This window comes from Cetorhinus maximus, chromosome 21, assembly GCF_964194155.1.
Source record: "Cetorhinus maximus chromosome 21, sCetMax3.hap1.1, whole genome shotgun sequence".
In the NCBI taxonomy this organism is placed as follows: domain Eukaryota; kingdom Metazoa; phylum Chordata; class Chondrichthyes; order Lamniformes; family Cetorhinidae; genus Cetorhinus; species Cetorhinus maximus.
Window position 1 is genome coordinate 95735574 of NC_135899.1, and position 19737 is coordinate 95755310.

Sequence of the window (19737 nt, forward strand, 5' to 3'; positions counted from 1 at the left end):
TTGCTGGGCTTATGTTTACACCCCTTTTTTGAACAAGGATGTAACATTTGCAATTTTCCAGTTGTCTGACACCAGCCCCCTGTACCTATGGAGATTGTGGCCAGTGCTTCTGCAATCACCACCCTGACTTCCCTCAGATAGCTCTGATCCAGTTCTGATGACTTTCACATACCACACTCCCTCCCTCCTCACTTTATTATTTTTAGCCCATCCAATATCGCAACTACCCAGGTCTGGCAGCATCGGCGGAGAAGAAATCAGTTAACGTTTCGAGCCTTCATGGCCCTTTGGCAGAACTGAAGCATAGTTAGAAGAAGGGAGAAATATAAATTGGTTTAAGGTGGGGTGGGGGGAGGGACAGACATTGAGGGTGTGGTGATTGTGGAGATGAGCAGATAATCAAAAGATGTCACAGACAAAAGGGTCAAAGAGGTGTTTTGTCTGAGAAAAGTGCTAATTAAGAATGGAGGACAGGATATTCAAAGTACAGCTCTAGTGGGGGTGGGGTGGAAAGGCCAACAAGGTTTTAGTTTTAGATTTAAAAATAATGGAAATAGGTGGGGAAAGAAGAATCTATAAAAATTATTGAAAAAAAAGCGGGGGGGGGGGGGGTGAGGGGAGAAACAGGATGGGGGGGGGGGGGTGGCGCAGTTAAGATCTAAAGTTGTTGAACTCAATATTCAGCCCGGAAGGCTGTAAAGTGCCTAGTCGGAAGACGAGATGCTGTTCCTCCAGTTTGCGTTGGGCTTCACTGGAACAATGCAGCAAGCCAAGGACAGACATGTGGGCAAGCGACAGGGAGGTTTGGGTCTTTCTTGCGGACAGACCGCAGGTGTTCCGCAAAACGGTCGCCCAAACGCAAACTGGAGGAACAGCACCTCATCTTCCGACTAGGCACTTTACAGCCTTCCGGGTTGAATATTGAATTCAACAACTTTAGATCTTAAACTCCCCCTCCCCCCATCCCCACCCCCCCCCCACCCCCGCTTTTTTTTCAATAATTTATATAGATTCTTCTTTCCCCACCTATTTCCATTATTTTTAAATCTAAAACTAAAACCTTGTTAGCCTTTCCACCCCACCCCTACTAGAGCTGTACTTTGAATATCCTGTCCTCCATTCTTAATTAGCACTTTTCTCAGACAAAACACCTCTTTGACCCTTTTGTCTGTGACATCTTTTGATTAACTGCTCATCTCCACAATCACCACACCCTCAACGTCTCTCTCTTTCTCCCCCCCCCCTCACCTACCTTAAACCAGTTTATATTTCTCCCTTCTTCTAACTATGCTCCAGTTCTGCCGAAGGGCCCATGAAGGCTCGAAACGTTAACTGATTTCTTCTCCGCCGATGCTGCCAGACTTGCTGAGTTTTTCCAGGTAATTCTGTTTTTGTTTTGGATTTCCAGCATCCGCAGTAGCTTTTTGTTTTTATCGCCACTACCCTCTCAATCACTACGGTTTGGCCAACAGCTTCCATGGTGAAGATTCATTTTTTTACCTCAGCAACTGCCATTCAGCCTTACTGGCCGGTTTCCGCGGTTGAAGAAAAGCTGAAGGAGATCCGCGCCCTTATTGGCAGCTCGCCGGCGCCTCTGATTGGCTGTTGAGCATCCTGCCCTCTGATTGGAGAGCTGGGCAGTGGGCACCTCTGATGGGACTGCTGTGCGGACGACGCCTTTGATTGGGTGGTTGAGCAGCCGGCCCTCTGATTGGAGGGCTGAGCAGGGGGTCGTTCCGGCTCCAGTTTGGCGCGCAAAAGGCGGGCGCATGCGCGGGGCTCGGGGGTGACAAAGGCGGGAGGAGGAGTAGGCGGCGGGGAGCGGAGTCTCGGTCACCGGAGCAACAGGAAGCCGAACCCCCTGAGCCGCAAGCATGACGGATAAAGAAGGTAATGGAGATGATGCGGCCCCCGAGCACCACAAACCTCCATCTTGAACTGTATTTCACATTGACGGGCGGACATGTTGTGGAATCGCGATTGTGGCCTTGTTCACAGCCCGAGCGGCCGGGCCGTCCCCGGGCTTCTCCTCCCCCACCGAAAACACCGGGCCCTCTTCCCCCAACCCCGGGCCTCCTCTTCCCTCCTCCCCCCCCCCCCCCTTCTCGGGCCTCACCCCCTTTCTCCCCGCCCAACCCCGGGGCCCTCTTTCCCCCCCCCCCCCCCCCCGGGGCCTCCTCCCTCCAGGCTGCAGTTTATCTGCTGTGTGTGTGGGGGATTGTTAGGCCCCGGCTTCCCCTCCTGGTTGTTTTGTATGGCGGATCAGGCTGTGAATTGGAGCCGCCTTTCGGGCCGCTCAGACCCGGCCCCCTGCCCCCTCTCCGGTTAATCTCACTGATTCCCGCTGCGATCAGACAGCGGCTTCTGCAAACGGACATTTCAGCGAGTGTGTGCGGAGGGTGAAGTCCCGTCAGCTGCGGTCTTGTTTCAGCTGGTCCTGGATTATTGAAGCAGTTTTGTCTGTTGCCGCATGATGTTGACCGCACTGGGATGATAACTTTCTGATTACACCTTTTTAATTTTAAAAAGCTGGTTGGTGAAAATCTTATTTGTGACTTAGCCACCCCCATGGGAACGATTTCTTTAATCAGCAGTGCGACAGATTGTGCTTTCAAATTTGAATTTGTCTTTGGTTTATGATTTGACTCTTTTCACTTGTGGAAGTTTTGGCCTCGCAGACGTTTGGAAATGGGCATAAATTTGCCTTCTGGCAATGATCCAGTGCTTGGACCACCAGACTGGCTAATTAAATGAACGATTAAGAATTTAATAAGTCAATTTAGAACTACGTAGCCCATTTGCTAGAATAGTATTCGAATGTTTTTATTATTGTACTTAAAACTAGCTCCAAGATTTATTTGCAGGTAGCTGTGTTGCTGATTTAAAAAGTAATGTGTTGTGTTTTAATACAAAAATAATTACAGAATGACTTGTATGAAGGTTTAGAAAAAAACATTTTCCCCTGGCAATCTGTCTTCCTCCTCAGTTAGGAATGTGGGAAGTTGCTGTCAGTGTCCTTCTATTCAAACTATCAGTAGGTGCACTTGATAAATGTGGAAAGGAACACCATGCCTGCCAGCATTCTCGTTTCCTCATAGTCCAAATGATTTAGTTGAAACTGACATACTCACCCAGTTTCCCTCCCGATCCTCATTCCCAAAACTAAGAAGCCTGAGCACGGATAGTGATCTTGAATGACAGTCAAATTCTTGTGCTCCAGTTCTAGATACTGGGCCTTAGTAACACTATATTTTAAGGGGATGTGAGAAAAGAATCAATTACACTGTAAATATATAATGTATGCAAGGTACTCTCCTGTATTTTATGTAAATTTGTATCCCTGTAAACTGCATGTACTATTGTCAGAATGTTCAGATTATTTTTCTTTAATTTTGCACCTCTAGCATCAGATGCCCATTATGATGTTACACCTGTGACGTCACACACCCACTGTTCTTCATTACTGACGGCCGCCTCACCTGTGCAGTCCACTCATCTCGACACGACGCCAGCCATTTGTCATGAATGGAAACGAGGAAAAAAAAGTACCTTGTATATATTATACAAAATAACGGATGGTCAGGAGATGAATTAGAGACGTGCATGGGATACACCATTAAATTTTGGCCTTGTATATTTATTAGTAGCTATAACATGAAGTGCTCACATTACCCCCAATCCAATCAAAACCCAAATACACATCTGTAATTCACCTCATGCCATTGATTACTTGTTTTAACGTAAAATGTGGCAACTATGCAGCAAATGTACTTAAATGCTTTTCAATGTTTAAAGTGTACTATGTTATACATCTCCCCTTAAAATTAAGTGTTTTATAAATTTGTCACATGGCCCTCTCCAATTTGACTTGCGTAAGTGACTCGTGAACAAGAGCAAGGATAGTAGTTTTTAGATATACTATTTGCAGAAAGACTCTGGGTTACAGGTGCTAGATAAGTCCTTTATCCTTTGAACAGATTCGTAAAGCTAGAGACAGTAATATGTCTGTTAATTCACATTATTGACAAAGTATTAATCAAATACTGATACGGTAGTGCACATTAGTCTCATGTCTAATGTCCAAGTGCGTGGGTTTTAATGAGAAATTGTGAAAATGGCTTCTTTAAGCCTCTTTAATACTGGGTCCTGAAGATACCAAATGGTCTTTTAAGTGAAGTCATGACATCTCTGTACCATTTTCTCTATGGTCGCCTTCCTGCTGGATGTAATGCTTTGATTTTTATGACCACCCAGTTGTTCAAACTGCCAAACAGATGAGAAGCCCCTTGCCTGTTCACAAAATGCTGTTTCTCCCTGTTATTCCTTTTCCTGAGCAAATGCTTTGTTGTACCTTTGCATGCTCTTACCTTTTGTCTTTGCACTACCCCTTTTTGTCGTGAAATTCCTATTTTAAAAGCTTACATCTACCAATTTTAATTCTTTAAGCTCATATTTATCCACCTAGCTTGTTTATTTATATTTATGTCTATCTTTACAATACAATGCCCTTGACCCTGAAATTTATCCTTCTCCAATATAATCAGCATTTCAGGGGAAGTGCAGACTTTGAGAACATTTTAAACCAACTCTGTCCACATTGCTGTTCAGAAACAAAGTAATGTAAAAATATCAATATTTCAGCAAGGTTGTGGGTTCAACCATATACTGCATAATCGAAGCTGTCACTGAATTGTAGTATTGTACTGAGGGAGTGCTGCCCTTTTTAGAGAAGAAATTAAACTGCAGTCCAGTTAGGCTTGAATGGATTAGATCCTGTGGTGGTGAAGAGTAGTAACAGTCTCTTGAGCCTTTCCGCCAATCAATTTGATTATGGGCGATTTGTATCTTGACTCTATCTACCTGCCTTTGAACATGTGACTTGACAAAAATCTTACCAATCTTAAGTTTTTTGAAATTTTCAATTGACCTAAAAAAACTGAGGGCTTGATACAGATCCCTTGGGGTCACTGCTAGTCACATCTGCCAATTGCAATAAATGGCTGTTATTATTATTCTCCCTTCTACCTCCTCATCAATTCCATAACTATTTCAATATGTTGCCTCTAATTCCATGTGCTCTAATTTTTGAGACGTCCCTATGAAACCTTATTGACTGCCTTCTGAAAGTTGATGTAAATATCATCCCTTATCTGCCCCATCAGTTACCTTTGCAAAAAGTTCAACCAGGCTTATTGGCCATGACCTGCCTGTTAGAAATCCATTTGATTTGAGTTTATTCTGGTTGACAACACTTTTGTTCAGTCTTTCCCTTGTTTCCTTGACCACATCACTAATACATCAGGATTGCACCCAAGCCCTACCCATGTTGCATTCTAAATTATTTGTTCAGTAGACCTTTTTAAATGCTGTTATGTAGGTTATTAGTGACTCTTTCATGGCATATTGGAGATTTGTAATTAATTTGTAATGTTTGTTGATCTTAATGATAGGCATGCAAAGTAATAATCTGAATAGAAACGTTTAACTTCCTTTTGTGACTGCTTTAATCACAAGTTTTTTTTTTAAAATGTAAAAATGCTACTGGCTGGTAGGAAATAAACTTGGGCTCAGTGGTGAAATAGGAAAAACTTGAATAATTTTGTGTTGCACTTGTGTATACTGTTAATGACAAGTTGTGCATTTGCAGCAGCCTTTGATGATGCTGTGGAAGAACGTGTCATTAATGAAGAATACAAGATCTGGAAGAAAAATACTCCCTTCTTGTATGACCTGGTTATGACTCATGCTCTGGAATGGCCAAGTCTGACTGCCCAGTGGTTACCTGATGTTTCTAGGTATGGATGGAAGAAGGGTAATTGAAGTGAATGTCAGTATTATGTTTTGCTTACTAAACAAGGATGCCTGCAATAAGTGTATAATTAGATTCCACTTCCAGCCGAAAGGATCTGGTAACATATGAAAGGTACCTCCATTTTTCTTGTGACATGTAACTGAGAGTTTAAGGCTGGGAAAAGCTTTTGCTCAATCTAGGCAATCTATCCACAGCATTCCCTTGGTGTATTTTTAATAGCCCCATAATCCCATTTGTTGTCAAGAACCTATCTGATTCTTTAAAACGCATGAAGATTCCTTATTCCGCCACTTGTGACAATAGGTTCCTCCAACATTTACAAACGGAGGACAAAAAAAATGTGCTTAAATTCTGTATACGGCAGAAAGCTTGCTTTGATCCAATTTGTCCAAACTCGTCATATTAAACACTTCCATCAAATCCTTTTAGTCTTCACTTTTCAACAGCAGTGAAAACCCAGGATGATTAAACTTCTCTGTAGTTCATGTCCTTAAGCTCTGCAATCAACTGTGTAGCCCTTCTCTGTGCCCCTCCATAATACTATTCTATTTGAAATAGGGAACCAGAACTGCATGTAGAATTCCAGGTGTTCTATTAAGACCAATTAGAGTTTTAAAATTGCCTCTCTGAATTTACATTATATCCCCTGATAGGCATCCAATATTCTGATTTGCTTTTTTTTTTGCATAAGAAAATAGGAACATAAGAAATAGTGGGAGTAGGCCATATGGTCCCTTGAGCCTGCTCCTACCATGCAATAAGATCATATCTGATCTGATCTTGGCCTTAACTCCCCTTTCTTGTCTGTTCCCGATAACTCCTGACTCCCTATAGTTCAAAAATTTGTCTATCTCAGCCTGGAATAGATTCAACGACAGGCTGCACTGTTTCTTGGATAGAGAATTGCAAAAATTCACAAGGCTGTTAAGCAAAAATTCCTCCTTATTCCCGTCTTAAATGGATGACCCCTTGATATGAAACTCTGTCCCCTAGTTTTGGATTCCCCAATAGGAGGAACATATGAATTAGAAGCAGAAATAGGCCACTCTGCCCCTCAAGCTTCCTCTGCCATTCAGTAAGGTCATGGCTGACCTGATTGTAACCTCAACTCCACATTCCCACCTAGCCCCGATAATCTTTCACCTCCTTGCTTATCAAGAATCTTATCTAGCTCTGCCTTATAAATATTCAAAGACTCTGCTTCCACTGCCTTTTAAGGAAGAAAGTTCCGAAGGCTTACTACGCTCTGAGGAAAAAAATTCTCCTTATCTCTGTCTTAAATGGGTGACCCCTTATTTTTAAACAGTTACCCCTAGATTCTCCCACAAGACGAAACATCCTCTCTACATCCGCCCTGTCAAGAACCATCAGGATCTTATGTTTCAAGCAAGTCGCCTCTTACTCTTCTAAACTCCACTGGTTACAACCCTAGCGTGTCCAGCCTCTCCTCATAAGACAACCCACCCATTCCAGGTATTAGCCTAGTAAACCTTCTTAACTGCTTCCGCTGCGTTTACATCGTTCCTTAAGTGAGGGTACCAACACTGTACACAGTACCCTAGATGTGGTCTCACCAATGCCCTGTATAACTGAAGCATAACCTCTCTACTTTTGTATTCAGTTCCCCTCGCAATAAATGATAACATTCTATTAGCTTTCCTAATCACTTGCTGTACTTGCATACTAGCTTTTTATGATTCATGCTGTAGGACACCAAGATCCCTCTGCATCTCAGAGCTCTGCAATCTCTCACCATTTAGATAATATACTTTTTTATTCTTCCTGCCAAAATGGATAATTTCACTTTTTCCCACATTATCGAAAGAAAGGGTTGTCTTTATGAGAAAAGGTTAAGCTGATACTCATTGGAGTTTAGAAGAATGAGGTGATCTTATTGAAACATACCAAGATTCTGAGGGGACTTGACAGGGTAGATGCTAAATGTTCCAGGAGTGTGACTTTGAACAAGAGTACTGGGAGTTAGGTTAGGGTTTACTTGACTCATTCCTGGGATGGAGGGCTTATCTTATGAAGAACGGCTGAACAGGTAGAGCCTGTACCCATTGGAGTTTAGAAGACTGAGAGGTGATCTTATTGAAACATATAAGATCCTGAGGGGACTTTAGTATCACAAGGATATTTCCCCTTGTGGGGGAGATTAGAACTAGGGGATACAGTTTAAGAGTAATAGATTTTCCTTTTAAGACAGATGAGGAGAAACCTTGTTTGAGAGTCATTAGTCTGTGGAATTCTCAGGAACGGAAAAGCAGGAGTAGACCATTTGACCCGTCAAGTTTGCTCTGCCATTCCCCTGCACTGATCCTTGCATTACCCCACAAGTAAGTGCCTGCCATTCTGACTCATTCCTCAGGGCAATACCTTGACCACTCAGCGTCCGTCTGCCTAGTTTAAATTTCTAACAATGCTTGGCAGTTAACTGTCAGTCACCAACACTCATGCATTCTCCATGACAATGTCTCTGCTAATCAGAGCCCACTTGCCAACCAATCAGCCCACTCTTCTCATACAGTATAAATTTGTTGTTTTCCCCCTTATATTGGTGGTATTGCGAAGTGTCCTGATGAGTGCAAGACGAAAAGCTTCGTGACTTTTTTTTCACCAGTATTCAAGTTTTGTACTGCCAAACAACTATTCATTTATATCGATTATGAATATCTGTGGCCCCAGCACTAATCCTTGTGTTGCCCCACTAGTAAATGCCTGCCACTCTGAGAATGACCTGTTTATTCCTACTCTGTTTTCTGTTTGTTAACCAATTCTCAGTCCATACCAGTATATTACCCCAATCCCATGTGCTCTAACTTTGTTTACTAACTTGTGTGGGACCTTATCAAGAGCCTTCTTCCCCAGAAAGCAGTGGAGGCTGGGTCATTGAATTTATTTAAGACTGAGTTGGATTTTTGATAGACAAGGGAGTCGAGGGTTACGGGAGGCAGACAGGAAAGTGGAATTGAGACCACAACCAGATCAGCCATGATCTTATTGAATGGCGGAGCAGGTTCGAAGGACCCAGTGGCTCCTGCTCCTTAATCCTCTGTTTGCTATGTTTGCCTTCACATTGTCATTTTTAGTGGGAAAATTCCTCTTTGCACTGTGTACATGTGCTGTGTTTTCCTTGTGATTCCACTTTGCAGCCCATCTCCATTTCTTGTCTTTCCTCAGTTGGTCTTTATGGAACTGTTCCTTCCCTGAACTTTTAAGTTTTTTATATGCTTGCTCTTAACTCCTCATGCCTTTCACAACTTTGCTGGATGCCAGGCTGGAGTTACTGACTTCACCAGAATGATACCAGGTCTATGTTGAGGACATATTACATAAACTAGGCTAGGTGTTTTAAGATGATTAATGAATTTGATAAGAATAGATGGAGGAAAGACATTTTCCCGTAGGGGAGTCCAGAACAAGGGGGCATAATCTTAAAATTAGAGCTCAGTTGTTCAGTGGCGATGTGTGAAGTGCTTCCCATCAAGGGTAGTGGAAATCTCTTTCCCTAAAAAGCTGGGCTGGGTGCTTCAGTTGAAAATTTCAAAACTGAATGATGGATTGTTTGTTAGGTAAGGGTTATGGGATCAAGGTGGGTAGATGGAAGTAGGGTACAGATCAATTATGATCTAATTGTAAAGCTGAAAGCTGCTTGTCCTAATTTTATTCCTGTGTTACTCTATTATTCTGTCCGTGTCCTATCTCAAGGAAAAATTCCTTTTGTATCTGAAGAACTATCCCTTTGATACTGTCCTGTTTTCCTTCCAGTATTTGTTCCAATTTTACTATTCCCGTATACACTCATACCCTTAAAACCAGCATCATAATAGAAAATGCTGGAAATACTCAGCAAGCCTGGCAGCATCTGTGGAAAGTTAAACAGAGTTAGTGTTTTAGTTCTGTGACCTTTCATCAGAACTGAGTATTTCTAGCATTTTCTGTTTTCATTTCAGATTTCCAGCATTTGCGGTATTTTGCTTGTGTGCTTAAAATTTATCTTTTGGTTCCATGGTGCTTTCTTTCGCGTGAGGCTGAGTAAGTGGGTTCTGTACGCGGACCCACTTGTAGTCACCTGGAAAAAGCAGAATCTGGTAAGGAAGTTGTTTTTTTTTTTTGTTTTTTTGCCCCTCAAATCAAATACTACTACCAAACAGGAAGTCCTTTCTTAACGTCGTCCCGCACAACATTGTTTCATGTTAACATTGCTCTCCAATAGAATCCTGCGTTTGCATTGCTGCTGTTCCATTTTCATGTTCGTGTCTCAGTATGCCTGGATGTTTGCACGTAACTCCCATGTCCAACCTATGAGAGCTGGCTTTTGGGCAACCTTGAGAGGGGGTTATGAGCCTCTGACCGACAGTTTTGCATAATGCCACATTTTCCAGGAATCAATCAATGACATTAAGCAAGGACTTCTGTAACTTAACCCAGACCTGACTGTTTTGCAGCTCCAGTTCTTGCATTCGCTGCCATGACATCTTTTTAAGGTATTTTTTTGTTTTGTGCAGTTAGTATGAGAATTGCAGTTTGTCTCCACATTTAAGAAAGGATATCCTTGCATTGGAGGCAGTGCAGCCAAGGTTCACTAGATTGGTCCCTGGGGTGAGGGGGTTGTCCTGTGATGAGAGGCTAGGTAAATTGGGCTTATATTCTCTGGAGTTTAGAAGAATGAGAGGCAACCTTATTGAAACCTACAAAAGCCTGAAGGGGCTTGGTAGGGTAGACGCTGAGAGATTGTTTCTGCTGGTTGGAGTCTAAAACATGAGGGCACAGTCTCAAGATAAGGGACTGATCATTTAGGACTGAGATGTGGAGAAATTACTTCACCCCAAAAGGGCTGTGAAGTTTTGGAATTCTATACCCCAGAGGGTTGAATAAGCAAAGGGGTGAAAGATTTATCTGGGTGGGAATGTGGAGTTGAGGCTACAAACAGATCACCCATGATCTTATTGAATGATGAAGCAGGCTTGAGAGGCCGAGTCCTGCTCCTAATTCATATGCTCATATGTGTGAATACATTTAAGGTTAGGGTAGACATATTTGTGGTGTCTCAGCATTAAAGAATATGGGGAGTGGGCAGGAAAATGGAGTTGAAGCCCAAGACCAGCCATGATTACATTGAATGGTGGAGCAGACTTGAAGGGCCATATGGTCTACTCCTATTTCTTGTGTTCTTGAGTATTGTATCTTGTTGAAAAGGAGCGGGTATAGTGCAGGTCCACCTGCAGTGTCCTTTAGTGTTTTGCTTTGCAGACAAAATGATGAATAATCTAGTAACATAATACTTAATGATCTGCAGACCCGAGGGGAAGGACTACAGTGTTCACAGGCTGGTGCTGGGAACCCATACATCTGATGAGCAAAACCATCTGGTCATTGCCAGTGTTCAACTACCAAATGATGACGCACAGTTTGATGCTTCACATTATGACAGTGAGAAGGGAGGTAAGAGTCTTTTCTTCAAAGCGCATAGTGTTTTGTGGCTTGTATAGGTAGGTGGTCTAGCAGGTGGTAGACAAGCAAAATATTCTTCTAGTTTGCTGCTCAAGTTTACAAACCTACACAATCCTGGAATTAGGCTGTCTCACAGAGTAAGGCAATGTTGGTAAATGTTTGCATTTGTGACTTTCACATTTGCTCTCTTTTTTAAATAAAATGACAGCCTAATATTCATATTACTTAGGCTTTCAAAGCCTAGTTGTCTTCCTAATTGATGTGCAGCAAGTTGTACGGATTCCCCCCCCCCCCCCCAAATTTTATCATACTTGGAATGTGGTTTCACATACTGGCACTCACTATCTTACTTAGTGGTTCAGCTCGTTTCCACAAACATGCTCTGGATAACCAAGATTACTTGATTGTACTGAGGTATCCCAGTACTATGTGTGCTTTTAGGAGGTTGGTGGGGGTAAAAGAAAGAACTTGCAAACAAAGTCATGACATGCTAGTTTCAAGCACAGCAGGTCCTTTTCCCTCCATTTCAGGATACTGTTGAAAGCTTCTTTGTCTTTTGTAGTCTATCATAGCATGCTGGTACAGTTCAAGACTCTGAGAAGGAGGCATCATTTTGTTTGTGTAAGCTTTTATTTTTCACTGGATGCGGGTGTCACTGGCTAGGCCAGCATTTATTCCCATCCCCAATTGCCCCTGAGAAGGTGATGGTGAGCTGCTTTGAACCGCTGCAGTCCATGTGTAGTAGGTTTGTGGATACGAGCTGAACCACTTCGTAAGATAGTGAGTGCCAGTATGTGAAACCACATTCCAAGTATGATAAAATTGGCCAGGGTGGGGGGGGATCCGTACAACTTGCTGGGAGTTCCAGGATTTTGACCCAGTGACTGAAGGAACGGCGATGTAGTTCCAAGTCGGGATGGTGTATGGCTTGGAGGGGAACTTGCAGGTGATGTTGTTCCCATGCATCTGCTGCCCTTGTCCTTCTAGTGATAGAGGTCACGGGTTTGGAAGGTGCTGTCAATTCCTCATTAATTCTGAGTTTGAACTTCCAAGACGTTCTAATGGCAAAAATAAATACATAACATATGTCTTTGTCAGTTTTAAATCCGTCAGTTTGCTTTGTTAAACAGATTACCATTGAAGCTATTTTTTTGTGGACTATGGAACATCATGTTTATGTTCATCAATTGTTTCTGTTGCAGAATTTGGTGGATTTGGTTCTGTTAGCGGAAAAATAGAGATTGAAATAAAAATAAACCATGAAGGGGAAGTAAATCGTGCTCGCTATATGCCCCAGAATCCTTGTATTATTGCTACAAAGACGCCCTCCAGTGATGTGTTGGTCTTTGATTATACCAAACATCCGTCCAAACCAGGTGAGCAGTGTTAACTTTGAATCAGGAGGTGGGGAGATGATACATATTAATTAGTTCCTCTTTCTTGCAATCATATTAAACCTTGTAGACTTTATTTTTGCTAGTACCGTCCTTGTGAAAGAGGGGGCAGTGTTCTAACCCCCTAGAATAACATCATAATTCATCTATGAAGCAGAATACTGCCAGCTTTGCTTCTTAACTGATAGGTAGTGTTTTCTCAAATGACTACAAGTTGAACTGGCAGGACGACAGTTAATAGTCCAGTCTTTTGTGTCCTGTTCCTCATAAGGAGCTAAATGGACAGTTCTCATAATCTAGCAAATTTGAAACAATCGGCGGGAAAATCACAGATTCGTGACTCAAACCACTTTGATATGACAAATTAAGTAAAATCTTAATAAAATTCTCAAATCATCCAAAAAATGCTTGAAATACCAATGATTCAAAATTTTCTATTTTATGAACCTTTTTTCATTTAAAATTATAATGAAACACTTTTGTCAATGTTTAGAGTCAAGCCAATTATGGCATAGAAGGAGGCCATTTGGCCAACCAAGTTAATGCCAGCTCCCCACAGAGCAGTCTGTTCAGTCCCAGTCCCACTCCCCTTTTCAATTCCCATAGCCCTGCAGGTTTATCTCCTTCAAGTGCCCATCCAGTTTCCTCCTGAAATCATTGATTGTTTCCACTTCCACCAGCCTCGTGGGCCGAGAGTTCCAGGTCATTATCACACGCAGTTTTTTTTAAAAAAGGTCCTCCCCTCAATCCTTCCTGCATCTCTTTCCTGAAACCTTAAATGTGTCCCCGTGTCCTTGTACTATCAGCTGATAGGCTTAGATAAGGTACACATGGCAAAACTCTCCCTATCTTAATCTTGTATACTTCTATCAAATCTCTCCCCATTCTTCTTTGCTCGAAGGAGAACAGCCCCAGCCTTTCCAACCTAGGCTTGTAACTAAAACCCCCACCGCTGGAATCATTCTGTTACATCTCTACTCTCTTAACATGTTGACTAGAACTGAACACAATAATCTAGTTGTAGCCTAACCAGAGATTTATATAGAGTCAGCACAACTTCCCTGCTTTTGCATTCAGTGCCTCTAGTTATGACACCCAAGATCCCATATGCTTTGCTAACCACACTCTAATATACCCTGCCATCGTCAAAAATTGGTGCGCATGCATCACCAGGTCCCCCTGATCCCGCAATACTCTTTAGAACTGTGCCGGTAAGCCTGTATTGCCTTTGCCTATCCCTATCCCTTCTACAAAAATGCATCACCTCACACTTGTATTAAATTCCATCTGTCTGCCCATCCTGATAGCCTATCTATGCCTTGTTGAAGGCAATTCGTATCATCCTCACTTGCCACTCTTCCAAATTTGGTATTGTTGGCAAATTTTGAAATTTGGCTCTGTATTTCAAGATCCAAGTCATTAATATATAGCAAAAAAGGCAATACTGTTAGCACTGACCTTTGGGGAAACACCGCTGTCTACCATCCAGTCTGAAAGACAACCACCTACCACAACTCACTGTTATCTATCCTTAAGCCAGTTTTTTTTATCCAATTGGATACTGGCCCTCATTCCATGTTTCTCAATTTCATTACTAAGCCTTTTATGTGGTACCTTGTCAAATGCTTTCTTAAAACCAATTTAGAAAACATCCACCACATTCCCTTCATCAACCTCCTGTTACTTCAAAGAAAAATTCACTTGGATTAGCCAAACATGACTTGTCTTTACAAATCCAAAACAGCCCTCCTTAATTCACTCAAACCTCTCCAAAGTGTTCATTGATTTTCCCCCCCACCACCACCCCACCCCCAATTATGGATTCAAAAACCTTACCCACCACTGATGTTAAACTACCTGGCCTGTAGTTACTAAGACTGCCTCTACACCCTTTCTTGTATAAGGGTGACACACATTTGCCACTCCTCTGGCACCTTCCCCAATATCTAGGGAAGATTATGATACTCCTCCTGCTATCCCACTTCCTTTAGCCACCTGGATTGCAAGCCATCTGGACCAGGTGACTTATCCACTCTAAACATTGCCAGCCTTTCCCGTACCACCACCTTTTCAATTCTCACAATAACCTTCGCCTCCGCTATCTTCGATTCTACCGATACTTTGTCAGATTCCTCTTCCTAAGTAAACATCAGTATAAAGAGCTCATTAAGTATTCTAACCTTGCCCTGTGCCTCTAAGCATGTATAACCGTCTTTGTTCCTAATAGGACCCACTCCACCTTTTACTACCTGTTTACAATTTATGGTGCTGGTAGAAGATTTTGGGGTTCCCTTTTATGTTGACTGTGATTCTATTCTGTCAGATTTATTTTCCTCTTTGCCTCCCCTCTCAACCCATTGTATTTGACCTGGTTCTCACTTGAAGAATTTGCCTGACGTGAATCATTTCATTTCATTTTATTTCATCATCTCTATTTCCTACATCTGAGGAGCCCTGCTTTTGGCTCCCTTACCTTTACTCTTTGTTGGAACTGCCTAGCCTGTACCTGAAGCATCTCTTCCTTTTAAAGATCACCCATTGTTCTGTTAGTTTTTCCTGTCAGCCTCCAGTTCCATTTTACCCTGGCTAGATCCCTTATCTAAATTGGAAGAGGGCTAATTTTAATGCGAAGTTCTATATTAGATTAGTAATGGAGAAGAGCAAACAGTGTAAGCCTTATGATATCACTTGCCCAGATGTTCTCCCACAGACACTTGGTCCACTTCATTTCCCAGCACCAGGTTCAGCAATGCCTCCAAGGAACTTCCTCTGAACATATTTTAGAAATTCCTCTCTCTCCTTGCCCTTTACCATCGACTAGGATAATAATTAAAAATCCTGCAATTTCAGCACTCCATAGTTCTTGTACATCTGTGATATCCCTGCAAATCTTTTCCTCTGTCTGTCTCTCACTCTCTGGAGGCCTATAGAACACCGAGTCGTGCGATCTTACCTTTTTTTACGTCTAAACTCTAACCAAATGGACTTTGTCCTTGACCCCTCAAGGGCAACTCCTCTTTCCAACACCTCAATGTCTTCCCTAATCTGTACTGCCACCCCACCTCGTTTTTCCCTTCTGTCTTTTTTGAACACTTTATATCCTTGTATATTAAGCACCCAGTCTTACCATTTTGAAACCGCATTTGTTATTGACACTACATCATATCCTCAAACTTCCATTTGTGGTTGTAGCTCTCCAACTTGATTCACCACGGTATGTGCATTTACCTAGATGCATTGTAATCTCGTCTTTGCATTCCTCGTAGTCCTTAGCCTACTCTTATCTAATATTGTAACACTTCCTTCTGTAATACTGTCAAAGACTCACTTCATGCACCTCATTTGTCTTTTCTGCTCCTATATGTTGGAGCCATCCCCATGCCAATTTAGTTTGAACCCTTGCCAACCACAGTAGCAATCCTCCCCACAAAGACATTGGTCCCAGTCCTGTTGAGGTGTGACCTGGCCCTTTGGAACAGGTGCCTCCTCTTCCAGATCTGGTCCTAATGCCCCCAAGAATGTGAAGCTCTCTTGCACGGCGCTTCAAGCCATGTACTGATCCTCCCTATCTTCTTATTTCCACTCTGGCTAGCACTTGGCATTGGGATAATCCAGAGATTACTACCCTCGATCCTGTTTTTTAAACTTTCTCCCTAGCTTCTGAAAACCTGACCTTGGGACCTCTGCCCTCCCTGTGTACCTCCCCCTAACTAAGGGACCTCCTATAACAACTGCATTTGTACACTTAGCTGTCGTCTCCCCCACCACGATACAATCCCTTGCCCATTGGTGCAATGATCTGGGCTGCACTCTTTCAGGGTACCATCACTCCCAGCTGTCTCTAATACTGGGTATCTGCTTGAGAACGCATTGTGACACAACAGATGGTAAATGCCGAGCTGTTCAAATCGGAGGGAAACTTGAAACAACTGTCATAACTAATTTTCAATTTGTATAAATTTCAAGGTGCGTGCCTTGAATTCAGTAGTAATAAGACCACCCGGTCTCAGATTTTTATAAAACTAGATTAGATTAAACATTTACTAATGAGAAATTATCTTAAATGCATACATTGATCTACAAATTACTACTGTGATAACTTCTAAATCCCCTACTCAGTCTAACTTCCAGTTATACTTTCATTAAGGCAACAGTAAGACATAGATTTTATGTCTTATACCCTGAACAAGTCGACTTCCAAGTGAGTTTTTTTAACTTCAATCCTTTGAAGACAGCAGTGTGAGGCATAGATGTTGAAGGCTTTTCATACTTGTAAGATCTTAAAAATGCCTTCTCTTACAAAACAGTCTTCTCTTCTTTATACATATCTTCCTCTTTGAATTCAGATACCCTTTGTTTCACTATGTCTTTGGACTTTATCTCCCTGGTAATAAAACCCCCTCATAGCACTAAGTTTTACCAGTAATCTTTGGGGAAAAATAAACACACTTTTGAAACTTTACCTGGCTAAGTGACACACTTCATCCCCCCCCCCCCCCCACTCCACCTTGAAAACAATCTAGTTTGGTTTATTTCAAAATGCAAATGTTCCCATGACACCTATGTTTCTAAACTTCCCCATGTTTATCTAATTAACATTTCAAACCTACCCTCTCTTAGATGAAAGCACCCAGACTTTAATTCAATTAAATCTCACACGTGCACACACTCCACTGTTACACTATTTTACAATAAATTCCAATAATATGGGAATCATTATATCATCTTAACAAGCAGTACACACCCTGAAGACTACTGAACTTACTGCCTCTTCCTATTCTTCCAGATGGCCACCCATTTACTATTTTGACTTTTCACTGCTTGTGGGGTGACCACCTCCTGGAATGTACAATCCAGGAAACACTCATCCTCCCTGCCCAGTGACTCTAACTGTCCCTCAAGCTTGGAAATTCTAAACTTGAGCTGGCGCTACTTCCTATACACATGGCCAGCCAAGGCTCATGAAGTGTCCTGAAGTTCCCACATAGCGCAGGAAGTGCAAGCAACTGATCTCAGGCCCACCAATGATGTGGGAAAAATAACTCTGTTCCCAGTTAGTACCCTGTTTAAACTATTAATTTAAATGAAAACCTCAATCTGCTCTGTTACACTTATCCACTTACTGTTATACTAACCTCGATTTAAATATTTTTTATTTCTCAACTTCTAATTTGAACGAATACCAAAGTTGAGAGAGAGAAAATAGAAGAATACTCACAACCAATCACTTACCTTCTTCCCTGTGATGTCACACTTTGATTTTCTTTAGAACACAGCTGATTGGCTCTGAATGTACAGGCCGCCTCTCGGGGCCCGGCCTCCTCTCCTCTCCTCTCCTCGGGGCCCGGCCTCCTCTCCTCTCCTCTCCTCGGGGCCCGGCCTCCTCTCCTCTCCTCTCCTCGGGGCCCGGCCTCCTCTCCTCTCCTCTCCTCGGGGCCCGGCCTCCTCTCCTCTCCTCTCCTCGGGGCCCGGCCTCCTCTCCTCTCCTCTCCTCGGGGCCCGGCCTCCTCTCCTCTCCTCTCCTCGGGGCCCGGCCTCCTCTCCTCTCCTCGGGGCCCGGCCTCCTCTCCTCTCCTCGGGGCCCGGCCTCCTCTCCTCTCCTCGGGGCCCGGCCTCCTCTCCTCTCCTCGGGGCCCGGCCTCCTCTCCTCTCCTCGGGGCCCGGCCTCCTCTCCTCTCCTCTCCTCGGGGCCCGGCCTCCTCTCCTCTCCTCTCCTCGGGGCCCGGCCTCCTCTCCTCTCCTCTCCTCGGGGCCCGGCCTCCTCTCCTCTCCTCTCCTCGGGGCCCGGCCTCCTCTCCTCTCCTCTCCTCGGGGCCCGGCCTCCTCTCCTCTCCTCTCCTCGGGGCCCGGCCTCCTCTCCTCTCCTCTCCTCGGGGCCCGGCCTCCTCTCCTCTCCTCTCCTCGGGGCCCGGCCTCCTCTCCTCTCCTCTCCTCGGGGCCCGGCCTCCTCTCCTCTCCTCTCCTCGGGGCCCGGCCTCCTCTCCTCTCCTCTCCTCGGGGCCCGGCCTCCTCTCCTCTCCTCTCCTCGGGGCCCGGCCTCCTCTCCTCTCCTCTCCTCGGGGCCCGGCCTCCTCTCCTCTCCTCTCCTCGGGGCCCGGCCTCCTCTCCTCTCCTCTCCTCGGGGCCCGGCCTCCTCTCCTCTCCTCTCCTCGGGGCCCGGCCTCCTCTCCTCTCCTCTCCTCGGGGCCCGGCCTCCTCTCCTCTCCTCTCCTCGGGGCCCGGCCTCCTCTCCTCTCCTCTCCTCGGGGCCCGGCCTCCTCTCCTCTCCCTCCATTCTTAACGTTAAACATAAATATATTTTCATACCTGACTTCTATGTTGAGAATAGGAATGGCTTAGTGATGAGCATTTTATGATTTTTGAACTGAATAACAGGGAGCAATTTACAGGATTGACTCTCAATGGTATCTGCTAAATCCAGAATCTGACATTAATGACTTTTAGACTAGCTTTCTCCAGAAGAAAAGTAAATAGCTTACTTTGAAGTAAACAAAGCACGTTCAACCTTTTTAAATCTATTTTGCAGGGCAGCTGCTGTTCTTATGTTACAGTGTTGACACTGTTCCCTCAACTGTCTCTTCCTCTGTCCACCTGACCTTTGGTATACTGCACATCTTTGACCCCCTTTTCATTGTCATTGCCATTTGGTGATATCACCTGTAAACCATGGGGTCATCTTCCACTGGTATACCGATACCCAGCTTTCCCTTTCCTCCTCCCCTTTCGCTGTCACAGCTGTTGCAAAATCCAGCTGCCTATCTTGCATTTTAAGAATGTCATCCTAATATTGCCCAAAAGTACTGTTACACTTCCATTCTTAATTTCACCATCTTACCCTGACTTCTGTTTTAGACTATGTCTAAACGTACGGAACCTCGGCTTATAGCTGAGCCTTGTGCCCAATTTCCTTTCCCGTATTTGATCAGCTGTTAAGACCAGGTTCATCAGAATGTCTTATATATTCAGCTCCTGGCTAACTACGCAACTAAATGGTCAGTTTGCTGAAGTTTCTGCTCATAGCCAGCAATATTTCCAAAAATCTTGAAGTTGCTCCAGTGTAATTAAAGAAAAGAA

The 19737-nt window shown here is 43.6% G+C and overlaps 1 protein-coding gene across 4 annotated transcripts in view; it reads left to right on the forward strand.

Moving 5' to 3' along the window:
- Positions 1 to 1751: 1751 nt before the first annotated feature.
- The window catches only part of LOC144696153 (histone-binding protein RBBP4), a 54415-nt gene continuing 36429 nt past the window's right edge, over positions 1752 to 19737 (forward strand). Inside the window, exons 1-5 of one of the 4 annotated variants that reach the window (XM_078567502.1) lie at positions 1752 to 1890; positions 3405 to 3545; positions 5648 to 5795; positions 11115 to 11260; positions 12472 to 12645. In XM_078567502.1, coding sequence (XP_078423628.1) covers positions 1875 to 1890; positions 3405 to 3545; positions 5648 to 5795; positions 11115 to 11260; positions 12472 to 12645 — 625 coding nt within the window. In that variant the 5' untranslated portion in view covers positions 1752 to 1874. The remainder of the gene's footprint in view (positions 1891 to 3404; positions 3546 to 5647; positions 5796 to 11114; positions 11261 to 12471; positions 12646 to 19737) is intronic. The other 3 variants (XM_078567503.1, XM_078567504.1, XM_078567505.1) reach the window with 3 other exon arrangements.